Genomic DNA, 18,408 nt, shown 5'->3' on the forward strand with positions numbered 1-18,408 from the left:
GGTAACAGGGTGGTAATAGGGGGTAACAGGGTCTTAATACAGGGTGGTAATGGGGGGTAACAGGGTCTTAATACAGGGTGGTAATGGGGGGTAACAGGGTCTTAATACAGGGTGGCAATGGAGGGTAACAGGGTCTTAATACAGGGTGGCAATGGAGGGTAACAGGGTCTTAATACAGGGTGGCAATGGGGGGTAACAGGGTCTTAATACAGGGTGGTAATGGAGGGTAACAGGGATCTTTATACAGGGTGGTAATAGGGGGTAACAGGGTCTTAATACAGGGTGGTAATAGGGGGTAACAGGGTCTTAATACAGGGTGGTAATAGGGGGTAACAGGGTCTTAATACAGGGTGGTAATAGGGGGTAACAGGGTCTTAATACAGGGTGGTAATAGGGGGTAACAGGGTGGTAATAGGGGGTAACAGGGTCTTAATACAGGGTGGTAATAGGGGGTAACAGGGTCTTAATACAGGGTGGTAATAGGGGGTAACAGGGTCTTAATACAGGGTGGTAATAGGGGGTAACAGGGTCTTAATACAGGGTGGTAATAGGGGGTAACAGGGTCTTAATACAGGGTGGTAATAGGGGGTAACAGGGTCTTAATACAGGGTGGTAATGGGGGGGTAACAGGGTCTTAATACAGGGTGGTAATGGGGGGGTAACAGGGTCTTAATACAGGGTGGTAATGGGGGGGTAACAGGGTCTTAATACAGGGTGGTAATGGGGGGGTAACAGGGTCTTAATACAGGGTGGTAATGGGGGGGTAACAGGGTCTTAATACAGGGTGGTAATGGAGGGTAACAGGGTCTTAATACAGGGTGGTAATGGAGGGTAACAGGGTCTTAATACAGGGTGGTAATGGAGGGTAACAGGGTCTTAATACAGGGTGGTAATGGGGGGGTAACAGGGTCTTAATACAGGGTGGTAATGGAGGGTAACAGGGTCTTAATACAGGGTGGTAATGGGGGGGTAACAGGGTCTTAATACAGGGTGGTAATAGGGGGGTAACAGGGTCTTAATACAGGGTGGTAATAGGGGGTAACAGGGTCTTAATACAGGGTGGTAATGGGGGGGTAACAGGGTCTTAATACAGGGTGGTAATGGGGGGGTAACAGGGTCTTAATACAGGGTGGTAATGGGGGGGGGGTAACAGGGTCTTAATACAGGGTGGTAATGGGGGGGTAACAGGGTCTTAATACAGGGTGGTAATGGAGGGTAACAGGGTCTTAATACAGGGTGGTAATGGAGGGTAACAGGGTCTTAATACAGGGTGGTAATGGGGGGGTAACAGGGTATTAATACAGGGTGGTAATGGAGGGTAACAGGGTCTTAATACAGGGTGGTAATGGAGGGTAACAGGGTCTTAATACAGGGTGGTAATGGAGTTTAACAGGGTCTTAATACAGGGTGGTAATGGAGGGTAACAGGGTCTTAATACAGGGTGGTAATGGAGTTTAACAGGGTCTTAATACAGGGTGGTAATGGAGGGTGGTATTAGGAGAGAACAAGGTGTAGGTGTGTGTCTGTATGTCTGCCACACTAGCAACACTCAAATGGCAAATGTGAGACTACACTGATCTCACAGCACTCTTTATCACTCTCCCTAAGGCGCAAAATAATCCTTAATGTACCATTACAAACACACACACACACAAACACACACACACGCTTGCTTGTCTCAGCGGTCTCTTAGTGTTTCACGGCTATGAACACGCACAATAGCTGGTTCTTGGGTGCAGGTTGTACTATGGCACTATGGGTAAGTGTGTTCAGAATGACGCACAAACACACATTCTGACCTCTGGTGTAATATCCACGGCATTACATGTACTGCTGCTTGACTCCCTTCCCTCTGTCCCTCAGATTACTGCATCACTTCTCAACAACCCTCCGTAGCTCAGAGAGAGTAGCCCAGGACCAAGTGGAACAGACAGCGAAGGACACATATCTACATGATCACTACACATGTTATCCCACTGCTGTTATACACAGCCTGGTCTGCAATGTACAGTACACCACCCAGCCAGCCCAGCCTGGGAGACATTACATGACCTACACACATATAGTTCAAACACACACACACACACAAGCAAGGACACAAACACACACACCAGCAATGACGCAAACACACACACACAAGCAAGGTCGCAAACACACACACACACACATACCAGCAAGGACACACCAGCAAGGTCGCAAACACACACACAAGCAAGGACACAAACACACACACCAGCAATGACGCAAACACACACACACAAGCAAGGTCGCAAACACACACACATACCAGCAAGGACACACCAGCAAGGTCGCAAACACACACACAAGCAAGGACGCAAACACATCAACAAGGACACGTCGAGAGGTGTGTGTGTGTGTGTGGAGGAAAATGAGCCCTGATAATCAGAGTGGTTAAACACATAGCTTAAGGTCATCAAAGGCAGAGAGAGGAGCCCTGATGAGGCTCCTGAACTGGTAGAAAGTCAATAACTCAGGCCCCGTAGGGCCTCACTGGGCTCTCCATTACCATAAATAACTAGCCCCCCACCAGACAGCCCCTGAAGCCCCCCGACGGAGCCCTCTGCCCCCCTCAGTGCCAGCCAGCATGGTTTCCCACCAAGTCTCTATCTGGGAGGCCTGGGGCTCTGTGTAGATGGGGCTTATTCCACAAACCCACCAACATTACTATGACAATGACAGAGCAGTTCCTGTAATACGCTGGTTACAGAAGGATAGTGAACAGATGAAAAATGATGAAGACTGATACAAACACTATGATGATAAGCACATTTGAACTGTAAATCACAGTGTGTTCAGTCTTCCTGTTTGGCTAGTTCGAGTTAGTTAGAAGAACATACAACCAGCTTCAATCTGCTCAAAGTCATCAGATACCATATGAGTACCACAGTATGTTATATCCCTTTATATACCCTTTTCACATTCTCATGTGTAATGAACGTCCAGTATGCCCTCCTCCTGAGAGGTCAGAGATGCTGTGACAGCAGATTGCCTCTATGTCCCCGATGTAGAGCATTGTCTGACATCAGATAGTCGGTCGATTCCGCCTGCACTGAAGGACGAGCGTCATATAGGAGTGACGCCATCTAATTTAAGACAATGGGCGTAGAGTAGAAATCTACAGTAGAAGAACATGAGAGCCATCTCCGCAGCTAATCAGCTTACTGTATAAAACTGCACAGGAATTATGGGTTTTAGACAACCTCTGTGTGTGTGTGTGTGTGTGTGTGTGTGTGTGTGTGTGTGTGTGTGTGTGTGTGTGTGTGTGTGTGTGTGTGTGTGTGTGTGTGTGTGTGTGTGTGTGTGTGTGTGTGTGTGTGTGTGTGTGTGTGTGTGTGTGTTAGGGCTCAGACTAACGTCTGACATTACTCCTCCCTTCTTACTTCAGCTAAATCTCCTAATTTATTCCACAAACACACAACATCTCTCCTCCCTCACTCACTCCATCATCTCTCTCACGTCCTTACCTAGTTTCTGTATTCTCTCTCCAAATCCTGCTCTCTCTCCCTCCCCTTGTCCCACTCTACTTCTCTCTCCCTCTAATTCTCTCCCTTCCTAGCGGGTAGGAGCATTGTAACCGAAAGGTTGCTGGATTGAATCCCCGAGCCGACAAGGTAAAAATCTGTTGTTCTGCCCCTGAGTAAGGCAGTTAACCTCCAACAACAACTGTTCCCCGGGCGCCGATGATGTAGATGTCGATTAAAGCACCTCACTGATTCAGAGCGGTTGGGTTAAATGCAGTATCCCTCTTTCCCTCCATCTCTCTCTCTCCACCCCTCTATTTCTGTAGTTGTGGGTGTGTTTGAAGGGCTGGCTCTGTGCATCTCTTAGCTCTGTGATGAAAACCTGCCAGGCTGTTTGAAACTACACACCTCTCAACCTCTCCATGACACCAGTCAAACACCTGTCCATGACACCAGTCAAACCCCACCTGTCCATGACACCAGTCAAACCCCACCTGTCCATGACACCAGTTAAACACACCTGTCCATGACACCAGTCAAACCCCACCTGTCCATGACACCAGTCAAACACACCTGTTATATAGCCCTTCGTACATCAGCTAATATCTCGAAGTGCTGTACAGACACCCAGCCTAAAACCCCAAACAGCTAGTAATGCAGGTGTAGAAGCACGGTGGCTAGGAAAAACTCCCTAGAAAGGCCAAAACCTAGGAAGAAACCTAGAGAGGAACCAGGCTATGAGGGGTGGCCAGTCCTCTTCTGGCTGTGCCGGGTGGAGATTATAACAGAACTATGCCAAGATGTTCAAAAATGTTCATAAGTGACAAGCATGGTCAAATAATAATCATGAATAATTTTCAGTTGGCTTTTCATAGCCGATCATCAAGAGTTGAAAAACAACAGGTCTGGGACAGGTGGCGGTTCCATAACCGCAGGCAGAACAGCTGAAACTGGAATAGCAGCAAGGCCAGGCGGACTGGGGACAGCAAGGAGTCACCACGGGCGGCAGTCCCGACGCATGGTCCTAGGGCCCAGGTCCTCCGAGAGAAAGAAAGAGAGAAGGAGAAAATTAGAGAGAGCCAAGATTTTCAAAATGTTCATAAATGACAAGCATGGTCAAATAATAATCAGGAATAAATCTCAGTTGGCTTTTCATAGCCGATCATTAAGAGTTGAAAACAGCAGGTCTGGGACAGGTAGGGGTTCCATAACCGCAGGCAGAACAGTTGAAACTGGAATAGCAGCAAGGCCAGGCGGACTGGGGACAGCAAGGAGTCACCACGGCCGGTAGTCCCGACGTATGGTCCTAGGGCTCAGGTCCTCCGAGAGAAAGAAAGAGAGAAGGAGAAAATTAGAGAGAGCCAAGATTTTCAAAATGTTCATAAATGACAAGCATGGTCAAATAATAATCAGGAATAAATCTCAGTTGGCTTTTCATAGCCGATCATTAAGAGTTGAAAACAGCAGGTCTGGGACAGGTAGGGGTTCCGTAACCGCAGGCAGAACACACCTGTCCATGACACCAGTCAAACACCACCTGTCCATGACACCAGTCAAACACACCTGTCCATGACACCAGTCAAACACAGCTGTCCATGACACCAGTCAAAAACAGCTGTCCATGACACCAGTTAAACACACCTGTCCATGACACCAGTCAAACCCCACCTGTCCATGACACCAGTCAAACACAGCTGTCCATGACACCAGTCAAACACAGCTGTCCATGACACCAGTTAAACACACCTGTCCATGACACCAGTCAAACCCCACCTGTCCATGACACCAGTCAAACCACACCTGTCCATGACACCAGTCAAACACAGCTGTCCATGACACCAGTTAAATACACCTGTCCATGACACCAGTCAAACACACCTGTCCATGACACCAGTTAAACACACCTGTCCATAACACCAGTCAAACACACCTGTCATCATTCTGTATACACGCACACAATTGAGCATGCACACACACACATGAATTAATTCTCACACACAGAAACTCATACTCTCACACACACAGCCTTGTACAGCTAACCTTGTGGGGACACACAATTCAGTCCCATTCAAAATCCTATTTTCCCTAACCCCTAACCGTAAACCTAACCCTAACCTTAACCCTAAACCTAACCTTAAACCTAACCCTAAACCTAACCCTAGCTCCTAACCCTAAACCTAACCCTAGCTCCTAACCCTAGCTCCTAACCCTAGCTCCTAACCCTAGCTCCTAACCCTAGCTCCTAACCCTAGCTCCTAACCCTAGCTCCTAACCCTAGCTCCTAACCCTAGCTCCTAACCCTAAACCTAACCCTAGCTCCTAACCCTAGCTCCTAACCCTAGCTCCTAACCCTAAACCTAACCCTAGCTCCTAACCCTAGCTCCTAACCCTAGCTCCTAACCCTAGCTCCTAACCCTAAACCTAACCCTAGCTCCTAACCCTAAACCTAACCCTAGCTCCTAACCCTAAACCTAACCCTAGCTCCTAACCCTAGCTCCTAACCCTAGCTCCTAACCCTAGCTCCTAACCCTAGCTCCTAACCCTAGCTCCTAACCCTAGCTCCTAACCCTAGCTCCTAACCCTAAACCTAACCCTAGCTCCTAACCCTAAACCTAACCCTAGCTCCTAACCCTAGCTCCTAACCCTAAACCTAACCCTAGCTCCTAACCCTAGCTCCTAACCCTAAACCTAACCCTAGCTCCTAACCCTAAACCTAACCCTAGCTCCTAACCCTAGCTCCTAACCCTAAACCTAACCCTAGCTCCTAACCCTAAACCTAACCCTAGCTCCTAACCCTAAACCTAACCCTAGCTCCTAACCCTAGCTCCTAACCCTAAACCTAACCCTAGCTCCTAACCCTAGCTCCTAACCCTAAACCTAACCCTAGCTCCTAACCCTAGCTCCTAACCCTAGCTCCTAACCCTAGCTCCTAACCCTAGCTCCTAACCCTAGCTCCTAACCCTAAACGTAATTCTAACTCTAAACCCCCTAGAAACTAACAAAATGTCCCCAGTTGGTCAAATTTTTGTTTGTTTGCTTGCTATTCTTGTGGGGATTTTTGGTCCCCACAAGTATAGTTAAACACTTACACACACAGAGACAACCATACTCTCTCACACACACACACACTCTTCCGGCGCCAACAGGGTTGGCTGCCTCGCTTCGCGTTCTAATTCCTATGCACTTGTGTGTAAAAGGTAGCTGTTGTGAAATTGTTAGATTACTTGTTAGATATTACTGCTAGAAGCACAAGCACTTCGCTAAACTCGCATTAACATCTGCTAACCATGTGTATGTGACCAATAACATTTGATTTGATATTCAAACTCCCACACACACATTCTCTCACACACACATTCTCTCACACACACACACACACACTGTATGTAGCAAATGACTTCAGGGAAAAGAGGATGCACACTCAATCTGAATCAATCAACAGATCAATCAACATTTAGAGGTCACAGACATATACCAATATCATACTGCTAACAGCAATGTCATGCCATGGCACTGTTGAAAAACGTGGGAATTTCTATGGGAATAATCATTCTGCCTATGTGTTCATATAGGTTACCAACCCCAGTTGTATTGCCACTGACCATGCAGGGTATGAGCAGAATCTGCCCCTATGCAACTCCAGTGTCCCAATTTCCTTGTGGCCCCTGACAGCATGATAGAGGCTGGGCCAGCAGCACTCATTGATGCAATTAGTGACCGTTTTTTGGACCTAGTTTGTTTGTTCCATTGTTAATTAGCCACACCTCATTTAACACTAGAAGCCACCTTCTCCTTCTGTCAAAACAGCCCTTTGCAACAGACATATCTAGACTGGAAAAGAAGACTTCTCAATCCCAGTCACAAATGTTAGGAGCATTTAAACAGTTCTCTGTCCGTACAATTGACAATAAAGTGATCTTAATCTTATTACTTGCTTTTCTCTCTCTCCCTACAGAGCACTACCACCTGAACAATTCAGCCTTCTATCCAGGAATGCCTCACCCCCACAGCAATCTCAGTGGACTGGGCCTCAACAAGTACACCTCCCTCAGGGCTGTGGGTAAGGCCACATACAAAGACATGCACAAACATATGGACACACTAACGTGCACACACAAACATCCAATGTACATTCCAGGACAAGCTGATCATTATCCAGACTGGCACCGTAACCTTTCAAACCAGCCCAGGGTTTTCCAGCTGGCATCTGAGGCGAATTGAGTTCCCCTCATGGCAGAGACATATCATGAATGAAAGCAGATATACTACACGCAATACAGTCTCAGGCCTTTACTAGAAAGATGATGTCCAAGCCATATACAGGTCATACAGTCTCAGGCCTTTACCAGAAAGATGAGGTCCAAGCCATATACAGGTCATACAGTCTCAGGCCTTTACCAGAAAGATGAGGTCCAAGCCATATAGGTCAAGGTCATACAAACAACCACGTTCAAGTTAGTTACTGTAGAGTAGGAACTGAAGTGATGTTATGGTACAGATTGGCAGATCATAAACTTAGAACAAAGAAATAAAGTTGCACATTCACTGTCATTTATATTTTGTGACTGAAGCAACGTTATGGCAGTGTGACTGAAGCAACGTTATGGCAGTGTGACTGAAGCAACGTTATGGCAGTGTGACTGAAGCAACGTTATGGCAGTGTGACTGAAGCAACGTTATGGCAGTGTGACTGAAGCAACATTTTGGCAGTGTTTTGGGACAGAACACACCATCCACACTGACAGACTGAAGAGAAACCTAGCAACAGAAAAGGACAGGAACCTCTGTCACTCCACAGTCTACTTTTCAGGGATAGAGGGATGATTCACTGAGCAGAGTGGAATTGAAAGTATTCCAAAACCCAAAATGCACTCGGAGTTCCTCTCAGAAGCATCCGCTCCAATTCACTGTCATAGATGTCTCTCAGCGGCTCTAATGAGCATCCAGGCATCACACACATCACCTGGCAGACAACGCTGGCAGACAACGCTGATCCGACCTGACAGAGACCTGGAGATGACACACACACACATGCATACGCACATAGGTAGACACACACACACACACACACATATACATGCACATACAGTACCAGTCAAAAGTTTGGACACCTACTCAAGGGATTTTCTTTATTTTATGATTTTCTACATTGCAGAATAATAGTGAAGACATCAAAACTATGTAATAACACATATGGAATCATGTAGTCACCAAAAAAGCGACAAATCAAAATATAGTTTATATTTGAGATTCTTCAAAGTAGCCACCCTTTGATGACCGCTTTGCACACGCTTGGCATTCTCTCAACCAGCTTCATGAGATAGTCACCTGGAATGCATTTCAATTAACAGGTGTGCCTTGTTAAAAAGTTAATTTGTGGAATTTCTTTCCTTCTTAATGTGTTTGAGCCAATCAGTTGTGTTGTGACAAGGTAGGGGTGGTGTACAGAAGATAGCACGATTTGGTAAAAGACCAAGTCCATATTATGGCAACAACAGCTCAAATTAGCAAAGAGAAACGACAGTCCATCATTACTTTAAGACATGAAGGTCAGTCAATGCGGAAAATTTCAAGAACGCTGAAAGTTTCTTCAAGCGCAGTCACAAAAACCATCCAGCGCTATGAGGAAATTGGCTCTCATGAGGACCGCCACAGGAAAGGACCCAGAGTTATCACTGCTGCAGAGGATAAGTTCATTAGAGTTACCAGCCTCAGAAATTGCAGCCCAAATAAATGCTTCACAGAGTTCAAGTAACAGACATCTCAACATCAACTGTTCAGAAGAGACTGCGTGAATCAGGTCTTCATGGTCAAATTGCTGCAAAGAAACAACTACTAAAAGACACCAATAAGAAGAGACTTGCTTGGGCCAAGAAACACAAGCAATTGAGATTAGACCGGTGGAAATCTGTCCCTTGATTTTTGGTTCCAACCGCCATGTCTTTGTGAAACGCAGAGTAGGTGAACGTATGATCTCCGCATGTGTGGTTCCCACCGTGAAGCATGGTGCTTTGCTGGTGACACTCTGTGATTTATTTAGAATTCAAGGCATACTTAACCAGCATGGCTACCACAGCATTCTGCAGGGATATGCCAGCCCATCTGGTTTGCGCTTAGTGGGACTATCATTTGTTTTTCAACAGGACAATAGGACAATGACCCAACACACCTCCAGGCTGTGTAAGGGCTATTTGACCAAGAAGGAGAGTGATGGAGTGCTGCATCAGATGACCTGGCCTCCACAATGGTTTTTATTTAACTAGGCAAGTCAATTAAGAACAAATTCTTATTTACAATGACAGTGGGTTAACTGCCTAGTTCAGGGACAGAATGACAGATTTTTACCTTGTCCGCTCGGGGATTCGATCTAGCAACCTTTCGGTTACTGGCCGAACGCTCTAACCACTAGGCTACCTGCCGCACCCACAATCCCCCAACTCAACCCAATTGAGATGGTTTGGGATGAGTTGGACCGCAGAGTGAAGGAAAACTAGCTAACAAGTGCACGGCATATGTGGGAACACCCTCAAGACTGTTGGAAAAGCATTCCATTTGAAGCTGGTTGAGAGAATTCAACGCGTGTGCAAAGCTGTCATCAAGACAAAGGGTGGCTACTTTGAAGAATCTCAAATATAAAATATATTTTGATTTGTTTAACACTTTTTTGGTAACTACATGATTTCATATGTGTTATTTTATAGTTTTGATGTCTTCACTATTATTCTACAATAAAAATAAAGAAAAACCCTTGAATGAAATGGAATTGACCCCAACTATGGTGCTTCATTCGAAAGTGAAAGCTACAATCATCTGTGTGAAAGCGATATTATGACTCAAACCCACAGCGCTCTCTCTCACTCTCTCTCTCTCTGCAGCGGACACTGCCTCTGGGGGCTACTATAAGAGCTACCCTTTGATGGACTTCTCCCAGTACCAGGCAGGCCCTTCAGCCTTCCAGCCCATCTCCCTGCACCCCAAAGACAAGTCCTACCTACACCAAGACCACCACCAGCTCTCCTCCCAGCACAACCTCCCAACAACCCTCTCCATCTCCATCCCCCAGAGCCACCTGGAGAGGTCCTGTTTGCCCAAGACCACCAGCCACCCCCTGTTCTCCAGCTCAGCCTTCAAAGCCTGGGACACCAGTGGACGCCACGTCCAGAGGCAGACCTCCCACCCTGGGCACATCTCGGCCCACCGGCATGCCTACTCCACCAGGAGACAGCACAGTGTAGAGAATTTCCCGGAGCTGTTCAAACACCCTGTGCCGTACAGCCACCCATCCTCCTACCACCACACCAGGCATAAGAGCTACTCCACCAACAGCAAGACGGAGGTCACTGTCTGAGCACGGAACTCTGAGTTCCCCTGTGCATACAGAGACATAGAAACAGATACAAATATGTGCAACGATGCATCGCCACTCTAGTACAATAACTTAACCACGGACATCATTGCGACATTGATAAGGCAAGAGAAACACTGTCTCTCTCTGAACACCTCTGAGCCTCAGAACCCGGACACTCTCGGTCTCTATGTCCACCACAACTCTGTGTGGCTCTAAACCTTTCGCTAACTAACTACATCTCTCCATGCATTACTCTGTGGTCTTGTTCTTCCCCCTATATCCTCTATTTCCCACTCCCGCAACAACGCCCCAGCCCCCCTCCTCCACCCATAAAAGCAACGTGTTCAGGCCATTAGAGGGATGATAGCACCCCAGGGCCACATTAATTCAACAGGGACAATGCCATTGTCACGTCAGCTCCAATCAGCCTCTGCTCCAGCGCTGGACAGAGAGAGAGAGGGAGGGAGAGAGCAAGGTATGGAGAGAGAGAGAGAGAGAGGGAGGGAGAGAGCAAGGTATGAAGAGAGAGAGAGAGAGGGAGAGAGCAAGGTATGGACAGAGAGAGAGGGAGGGAGGGAGGGAGGGAGAGAGCAAGGTATGGACAGAGAGAGAGGGAGGGAGAGAGCAAGGTATGGACAGAGAGAGAGGGAGGGAGAGAGCAAGGTATGGACAGAGAGAGAGGGAGGGAGAGAGCAAGGTATGGACAGAGAGAGAGGGAGGGAGAGAGCAAGGTATGGACAGAGAGAGAGAGGGAGAGAGCAAGGTATGGAGAGAGAGAGAGAGAGAGAGAGCAAGGTATGGAGAGAGAGAGAGAGAGAGAGAGAGAGAGAGAGAGAGGGAGGGAGGGAGGGAGAGAGCAAGGTATGGAGAGAGAGAGAGGGAGGGAGAGAGCAAGGTATGGACAGAGAGAGAGGGAGGGAGAGAGCAAGGTATGGACAGAGAGAGAGAGAGAGGGAGGGAGAGAGCAAGGGAGAGAGAGAGAGAGAGAGAGAGGGGGAGGGAGAGAGCAAGGTATGGAGAGAGAGAGAGAGAGAGAGAGAGAGAGAGAGGGAGGGAGAGAGCAAGGTATGGAGAGAGAGAGAGAGAGAGCAAGGTATAGAGAGAGAGAGAGGGAGGGAGAGAGCAAGGTATAGAGAGAGAGGGATGGAGAGAGCAAGGTATAGAGAGAGAGAGGGATGGAGAGAGCAAGGTATGGAGAGAGAGAGGGAGAGAGCAAGGTATGGAGAGAGAGAGAGAGGGAGGGAGAGAGCAAGTTATGGAGAGAGAGAGAGGGAGGGAGAGAGCAAGTTATGGAGAGAGAGAGAGGGAGGGAGAGAGCAAGTTATGGAGAGAGAGAGAGGGAGGGAGAGAGCAAGTTATGGAGAGAGAGAGAGAGGGAGGGAGAGAGCAAGTTATGGAGAGAGAGAGAGGGAGGGAGAGAGCAAGGTATGGACAGAGAGAGAGGGAGGGAGAGAGCAAGGTATGGACAGAGAGAGAGAGGGAGGGAGGGAGAGAGCAAGGTATGGACAGAGAGAGAGAGAGGGAGGGAGCAAGGTATGGACAGAGAGAGAGAGAGAGAGGGAGGGAGAGAGCAAGGGAGGGAGAGAGAGAGAAAGAGAGGGAGGGAGAGAGCAAGGGAGGGAGAGAGAGAGCAAGGGAGGGATGGAGAGAGCAAGGTATAGAGAGAGAGAGGGAGAGAGCAAGTTATGGAGAGAGAGAGGGAGGGAGAGAGCAAGTTATGGAGAGAGAGAGAGGGAGGGAGAGAGCAAGTTATTGAGAGAGAGAGAGGGAGGGAGAGAGCAAGTTATGGAGAGAGAGAGAGAGGGAGGGAGAGAGCAAGTTATGGAGAGAGAGAGAGGGAGGGAGAGAGCAAGTTATGGAGAGAGAGAGAGGGAGGGAGAGAGCAAGTTATGGAGAGAGAGAGAGGGAGGGAGAGAGCAAGTTATGGAGAGAGAGAGAGGGAGGGAGAGAGCAAGTTATGGAGAGAGAGCAAGTTATGGAGAGAGAGAGGGGGGAGAGAGCAAGTTATGGAGAGAGAGAGAGGGAGGGAGAGAGCAAGTTATGGAGAGAGAGAGAGGGAGGGAGAGAGCAAGTTATGGAGAGAGAGAGAGAGGGAGGGAGAGAGCAAGTTATGGAGAGAGAGAGAGAGGGAGGGAGAGAGCAAGTTATGGAGAGAGAGAGAGGGAGGGAGAGAGCAAGTTATGGAGAGAGAGAGAGGGAGGGAGAGAGCAAGTTATGGAGAGAGAGAGAGGGAGAGGAGCAAGTTATGGAGAGAGAGAGAGGGAGGGAGAGAGCAAGTTATGGAGAGAGAGAGGGGGGGGGGGAGCAAGTTATAGAGAGAGAGAGAGAGAGGGAGGGAGAGAGCAAGTTATGGAGAGAGAGAGAGGGAGATCACTCCAAGGATCTTCAGAGGAAAGCCGGATGAAAGGACAAAGTCCATTTGTACACATTTATTTTTCCCTGGGGGGGGGGGGGGTGTCAGTCTGTTTCTTCTCTCTTGCCAGCTCCTTATGGAATTGTCATGGCTTGACAATGATAGTGGAGTAGGCAAAAGCATAAACCGATCTGGGACCAAGCTAGAGAGTATTTCTGAGCGCACCCCAGAGTGGCGGAGGTGTTTCTGTGTATTCCCCCTGATGAACGGACAGTGAAAGGGCACAGACTACAGCTCTAGAGGTGTTACGAGACTATTTAAATAGTATGGGAAGCACTCCATTCTACAAGTGGTGCATATTGGTTTACCAGGACAATGATTAACCACTGAAGGACTGCACTAAGAGGAATAGAGAAACATAACTGCTGTTAAACAGTAGGATACTTTTATTAGGGCATGAGATACAGGTGCAACTAGGACTAAATGCCACATAACAGGCCTGGGACTGGTAATAGAATTACCTCTAGTCAGTGGCAGTAGTTCTAAAACCAACACGATGGGACGGAAAAGTGTACTTAGGATCAACGAAGCCAAATCGATACTACTGTCTCTTGGAAGGTGGAAGTTGAGCACAAACAAGCTTCAGATGAATCCACTTCCGGAAGTGGAACGCTAATGAAGGGAATGAATACAACTACGCTCTATACATGAGTCATTTATATTTTTATTTAACCTTTATTTAGCTAGGCAAGTCAGTTAAGAACAAATTCTTATTTGCAATGACGGCCTACCCCCTAGTCATGATGATGATGCATTACTACCTCCTACCTCGCACATGCCTCCCCCTCCTCATTTTCTCTCTATTCCTCCTCATATTCTCTCTATTCCTCATCTTCTCTCTCCACCTCATCTTCTCTCAATTCCTTGTCTCACCTCCTCATCTTCTCTCGATTCCTCCTCTCTGTAAGGTGTGCGTGTTGGTGGCAGGGAAGTCAGGTGCAGGAGAGTCATTTAACAAGAATTCACAAACTCCTCTTCTCTCTATTCCTCCTCTCCACCACCTCCTCTTCTCTCTATTCCTCCCCTCCACCTCCTCATCTTTTATTTTCCTCCACTCCACCTCTTCTCTCTATTCCTCCTCATCTTCTCTCTATTTCTCCTCTCCACCTCATCTCTCTCTATTCCTCCCCTCCACCACCTCATCTCTCTCTATTCCTCCCCTCTACCTCCTCATCTTCTCTCTATTCCTCCTCATCTTCTCTCTATTCCCCCATCTCCACCTCTTCATCTCTCTCTATTCCTCATATCCACCTCATCTTCTCTCTATTCCTCCTCTTCTCCCCCTCATCTCTCTCTATTCTTCATCTCCACCTCCTCATCTTCTCTCTCCACCTCGTCGTCTCTATTCCTCCTCCTCTTTTTTCTATTTCTCCTCTCCACCGCCAAATCTTCTCTCTAATCCTCCTCATCTTCTCTCTATTCATCCTCATCTTCTCTCTATTTCTCCTCATCTTCTTTATTCCACCTCCTCAGCTTCTCTCTATTCCTCCTCATCTTCTCTACCTCCTCATCTTCTCCTCTACCCTTTTCTAATCAATATATACAATATATACAGGGTCAGGTCCAGGGTCAGTAGCTATATACAGGATCAGTTCAAGGGTTAGTAGCTATATACAGGGTCAGTTCAAGGGTCAGTAGCTATATACAGGGTCAGGTCCAGGGTCAGTAGCTATATACAGGGTCAGTTCCAGGGTCAGTAGATATATACTGGATCACTTCCAGGGTCAGTAGCTATAAATAGTGTCAGTTCCAGGGTCAGTAGCTATAAATAGTCTCTGTTCCAGGGTCAGTAGTTATATACAGGGTCAGTAGCTATATACAGGGTCAGGTCCAGGGTCAGTAGCTATATACAGGGTCAGTTCCAGGGTCAGTAGCTATAAATAGTGTCCGTTCCAGGGTCAGTAGCTATAAATAGTGTCAGTTCCAGGGTGAGTAGCTATAAATAGTGTCTGTCCCAGGGTCAGTAGCTATAAATAGTGTCAGTTCCAGGGTCAGTAGCTATAAATAGTGTCTGTTCCAAGGTCAGTAGTTATATACAGGGTCAGTAGCTATATACAGGGTCAGGTCCAGGGTCAGTAGCTATATACATGGTCAGTTCCAGGGTCAGTAGCTATAAATAGTGTCCGTTCCAGGGTCAGTAGCTATAAATAGTGTCAGTTCCAAGGTCAGTAGTTATATACAGGGTCAGTAGCTATATACAGGGTCAGGTCCAGGGTCAGTAGCTATATACATGGTCAGTTCCAGGGTCAGTAGCTATAAATAGTGTCCGTTCCAGGGTCAGTAGCTATAAATAGTGTCAGTTCCAGGGTGAGTAGCTATAAATAGTGTCAGTTCCAGGGTCAGTAGCTATAAATAGTGTCAGTTCCAGGGTGAGTAGCTATAAATAGTGTCTGTTCCAGAGTCAGTAGCTATATAGTGTCAGTTCAAGGGTCAGTAGTTATATACAGGGTCAGTAGCTACATACAGCGTCAGTTCCAGGGTCAGGGTCAGTGTCAATACCATATTTACAATGTGCAGGGATAGTGGAGTGATAGAGCTAGATATGTACAGTCGTGGAGAAAAATATTGGCAGCCTTGCACTTTTTTCAAGAAACTCACAATTTTCCCCAAAAATAAGTTGAAATTGACCAAAGTATTTGGTCTCTACAATATTCTTTAATTCACCATTAATATTACATAACCTTTGTTTTTGATTCAGAACTTAATATATCCATTTAAAATCAGAAACTAAACAGAAATGTAACTGACAAAATAATTGACACCCAAAATAACTACAATAAGGCGCTTCCTATAGCCATTGATGATCTTCCTGCATCTCTGTATAGGCAGTTTGGCCCACTCCTCTTGTGCAAACAGCTCCAGTTCTCCCAGATTGCTGTTTTCAGATCTCTCCACAGGTTTTCAATGGGATTTAGATGGACTCATTGCTGGCCACTTCAGAACAGTCTAACAATTTTCCGGGCGTTCCTTTCACACCGCCTAATATAGAGGTCCTGGCGGCTCAACCCCAGTGATGTACTGGGCTGTCCGTACCACCCTCTGTAGTGCCAAGCGTTCGAGGTCGGTGCAGTTGCCATACCAAGCAGAGATGTAGCCAGTCAAGATGCTCTCAATGTTGCAGCTGTAGCAGTAACTTTTTGATGATTTGAAGGCCAATGCCAAATCTTTCCAACCTGGGGTGGAAGAGATGCTGTCGCGCCTTCTTCACAACTGTGTGCGTGTGTTTGGACCATTTTAAGTCCTTACTGATTTGGACATTGAGGAACTTGACGCTCTCGACTCGCTCCACTGCAGCCCTGCCAATGTGGATGGGGATGTGCTCACCTCCCCGTTTCCTGTAGTCCACGATCAGCTCCTTGGTCTTACTGACGTTGAGAGGTTGTTGTCCCAGCACCACACTGCCAGGTCACTGACCTCCCCCCTGTAGGCAGTCTCATCGTCAGCGTTGATCAGGCCTACCACCGTTGTGACTTCAGCAAACATGATGGTGGTGTTGGAGTTGTGCATGGCCACACAATCGCGGTTGAACAGAGTGTACAGGAGGGGACTAAGCACAGACCCCTGAGGAGCCACCATTTTGAGGGTCAGTGTGGCGGAGGTGATGTTGCCTACCCTCACCACCTGGAGGCGGCCCATCAGGAAGTCAAGGATCCAGTTACAGAGGGAGGTGTTCAGTCCCAGGGTCCTAAGCTTGGTGACGAGCTTGGAGGGCACCATGGTGTTGAACGCTGAGCTGTAGGTAATGAACAGAATTCTCACATAGGTATTCCTCTTATCTAGGTGAGTGAGGGCAGTGTAGAGTGCAATTGAGATTACATTGTCTATGGATCTGTTGGGCTGGTATGCAAATTGGATTGGGTTTAAGGTGTCTGGGATGATGGAGTTGATGTGTGCCATAACCAGCTTTTCAGAGCACGTCATGATTACAGATGTGAGTGCTACAGGGCAGTAGTCGTTGTGGCAAGACGCCTTAGAGTTCTTGGTAACAGGAATGACGGCCTGCTGGAGGTCATTTTGCAGGGCTCTGGCAGTGCTCCTCCTTGCACAAAGGCACAAAGGTGGAGGTAGCGGTCCTGCTGCTGGGTTGTTGCCCTCCTACGGCCTCCTCCACGTCTCCTGATGTACTGGCCTGTCTCCTGGTAGCGCCTCCATGCTCTGGACATTACGCTGACAGACACAGCAAACCTTCTTGCCACAGCTCGCATTGATGTGCCATCCTGGATGAGCTGCACTACCTGAGCCACTTGTGTGGGTTGTAGACTCCGTCTCATGCTACCACTAGAGTGAAAGCACCGCCAGCATTCAAAAGTGACCAAAACATCAGCCAGGAAGCATAGGAAGAGAAGTGGTCTGTGGTCACCACCTGCAGAACCACTCCTTTATTGGGGGTGTCTTGCTAATTACCTATAATTTCCACCTTTTGTCTATTCCATTTGCACAACAGCATGTGAAATGTATTGTCAATCAGTGTTGCTTCCTAAGTGGACAGTTTGATTTCACAGAAGTGTGATTGACTTGGAGTTACATTGTGTTGTTTAAGTGTTCCCTTTATTTTTTTGAGCAGTGTATATATATATATATATTAGCACCAGTCAAAAGTTTGGACACACCTCAAGGGTTCTTCTTTATTTTTTACTGTTTTCTACATTGTAGAATAATAGTGAAGACATCAAAACTATGAAAAATCACATGTAGTAACCAAAAAAGTGTTAAACAATTCAAAATATATTTTATATTTGAGATTCTTCAAAGTATCCACCCTTTGCCTTGATGACAGCCTTGCACACTCTTGGCATTCTCTCAACCAGCTTCATGAGGTAGTCACCTGGAATTACATTATTCTATAATGTAGAAAATAGTAAAAATAAACTAAAACCCTTGAATGAGTAGATGTGTCCAAACTTTTGACTGGTACTGCATATATTTATAAACTGGGTGGGTCAAGCCCTAACTGCTGATGGGCTGAAAGCCATGGTAAAGCAGACCGTATACCATGGGTACGCCAAAACATTTTTACTGCTCTAATTATGATGGTAACCAGTTTATAATAGCACTAAGGAACCTCGGGGGTTTGTGATATATGGCCAATATACCATGGCTAAGAGCTGTGTCCTAGCACTCCACGTTGTGTCATGTATAAGAACAGCCCTTAACAGTGGCATATT

General features: G+C 47.0%; 1 protein-coding gene across 1 annotated transcript in view; it reads left to right on the plus strand.

Moving 5' to 3' along the window:
• shisa8b (shisa family member 8b) overlaps nt 1–11,340 on the plus strand; it is a 56,571-nt gene extending 45,231 nt beyond the window's left edge. Inside the window, exons 3-4 of the mRNA XM_071393994.1 lie at nt 7,438–7,542; nt 10,358–11,340. Of these exons, the coding sequence (XP_071250095.1) occupies nt 7,438–7,542; nt 10,358–10,830 (578 nt within the window). The 3' untranslated portion in view covers nt 10,831–11,340. The remainder of the gene's footprint in view (nt 1–7,437; nt 7,543–10,357) is intronic.
• Nucleotides 11,341–18,408: the final 7,068 nt, after the last annotated feature.

This window comes from Salvelinus alpinus, chromosome 3, assembly GCF_045679555.1.
Source record: "Salvelinus alpinus chromosome 3, SLU_Salpinus.1, whole genome shotgun sequence".
In the NCBI taxonomy this organism is placed as follows: Eukaryota; Metazoa; Chordata; class Actinopteri; order Salmoniformes; family Salmonidae; genus Salvelinus; species Salvelinus alpinus.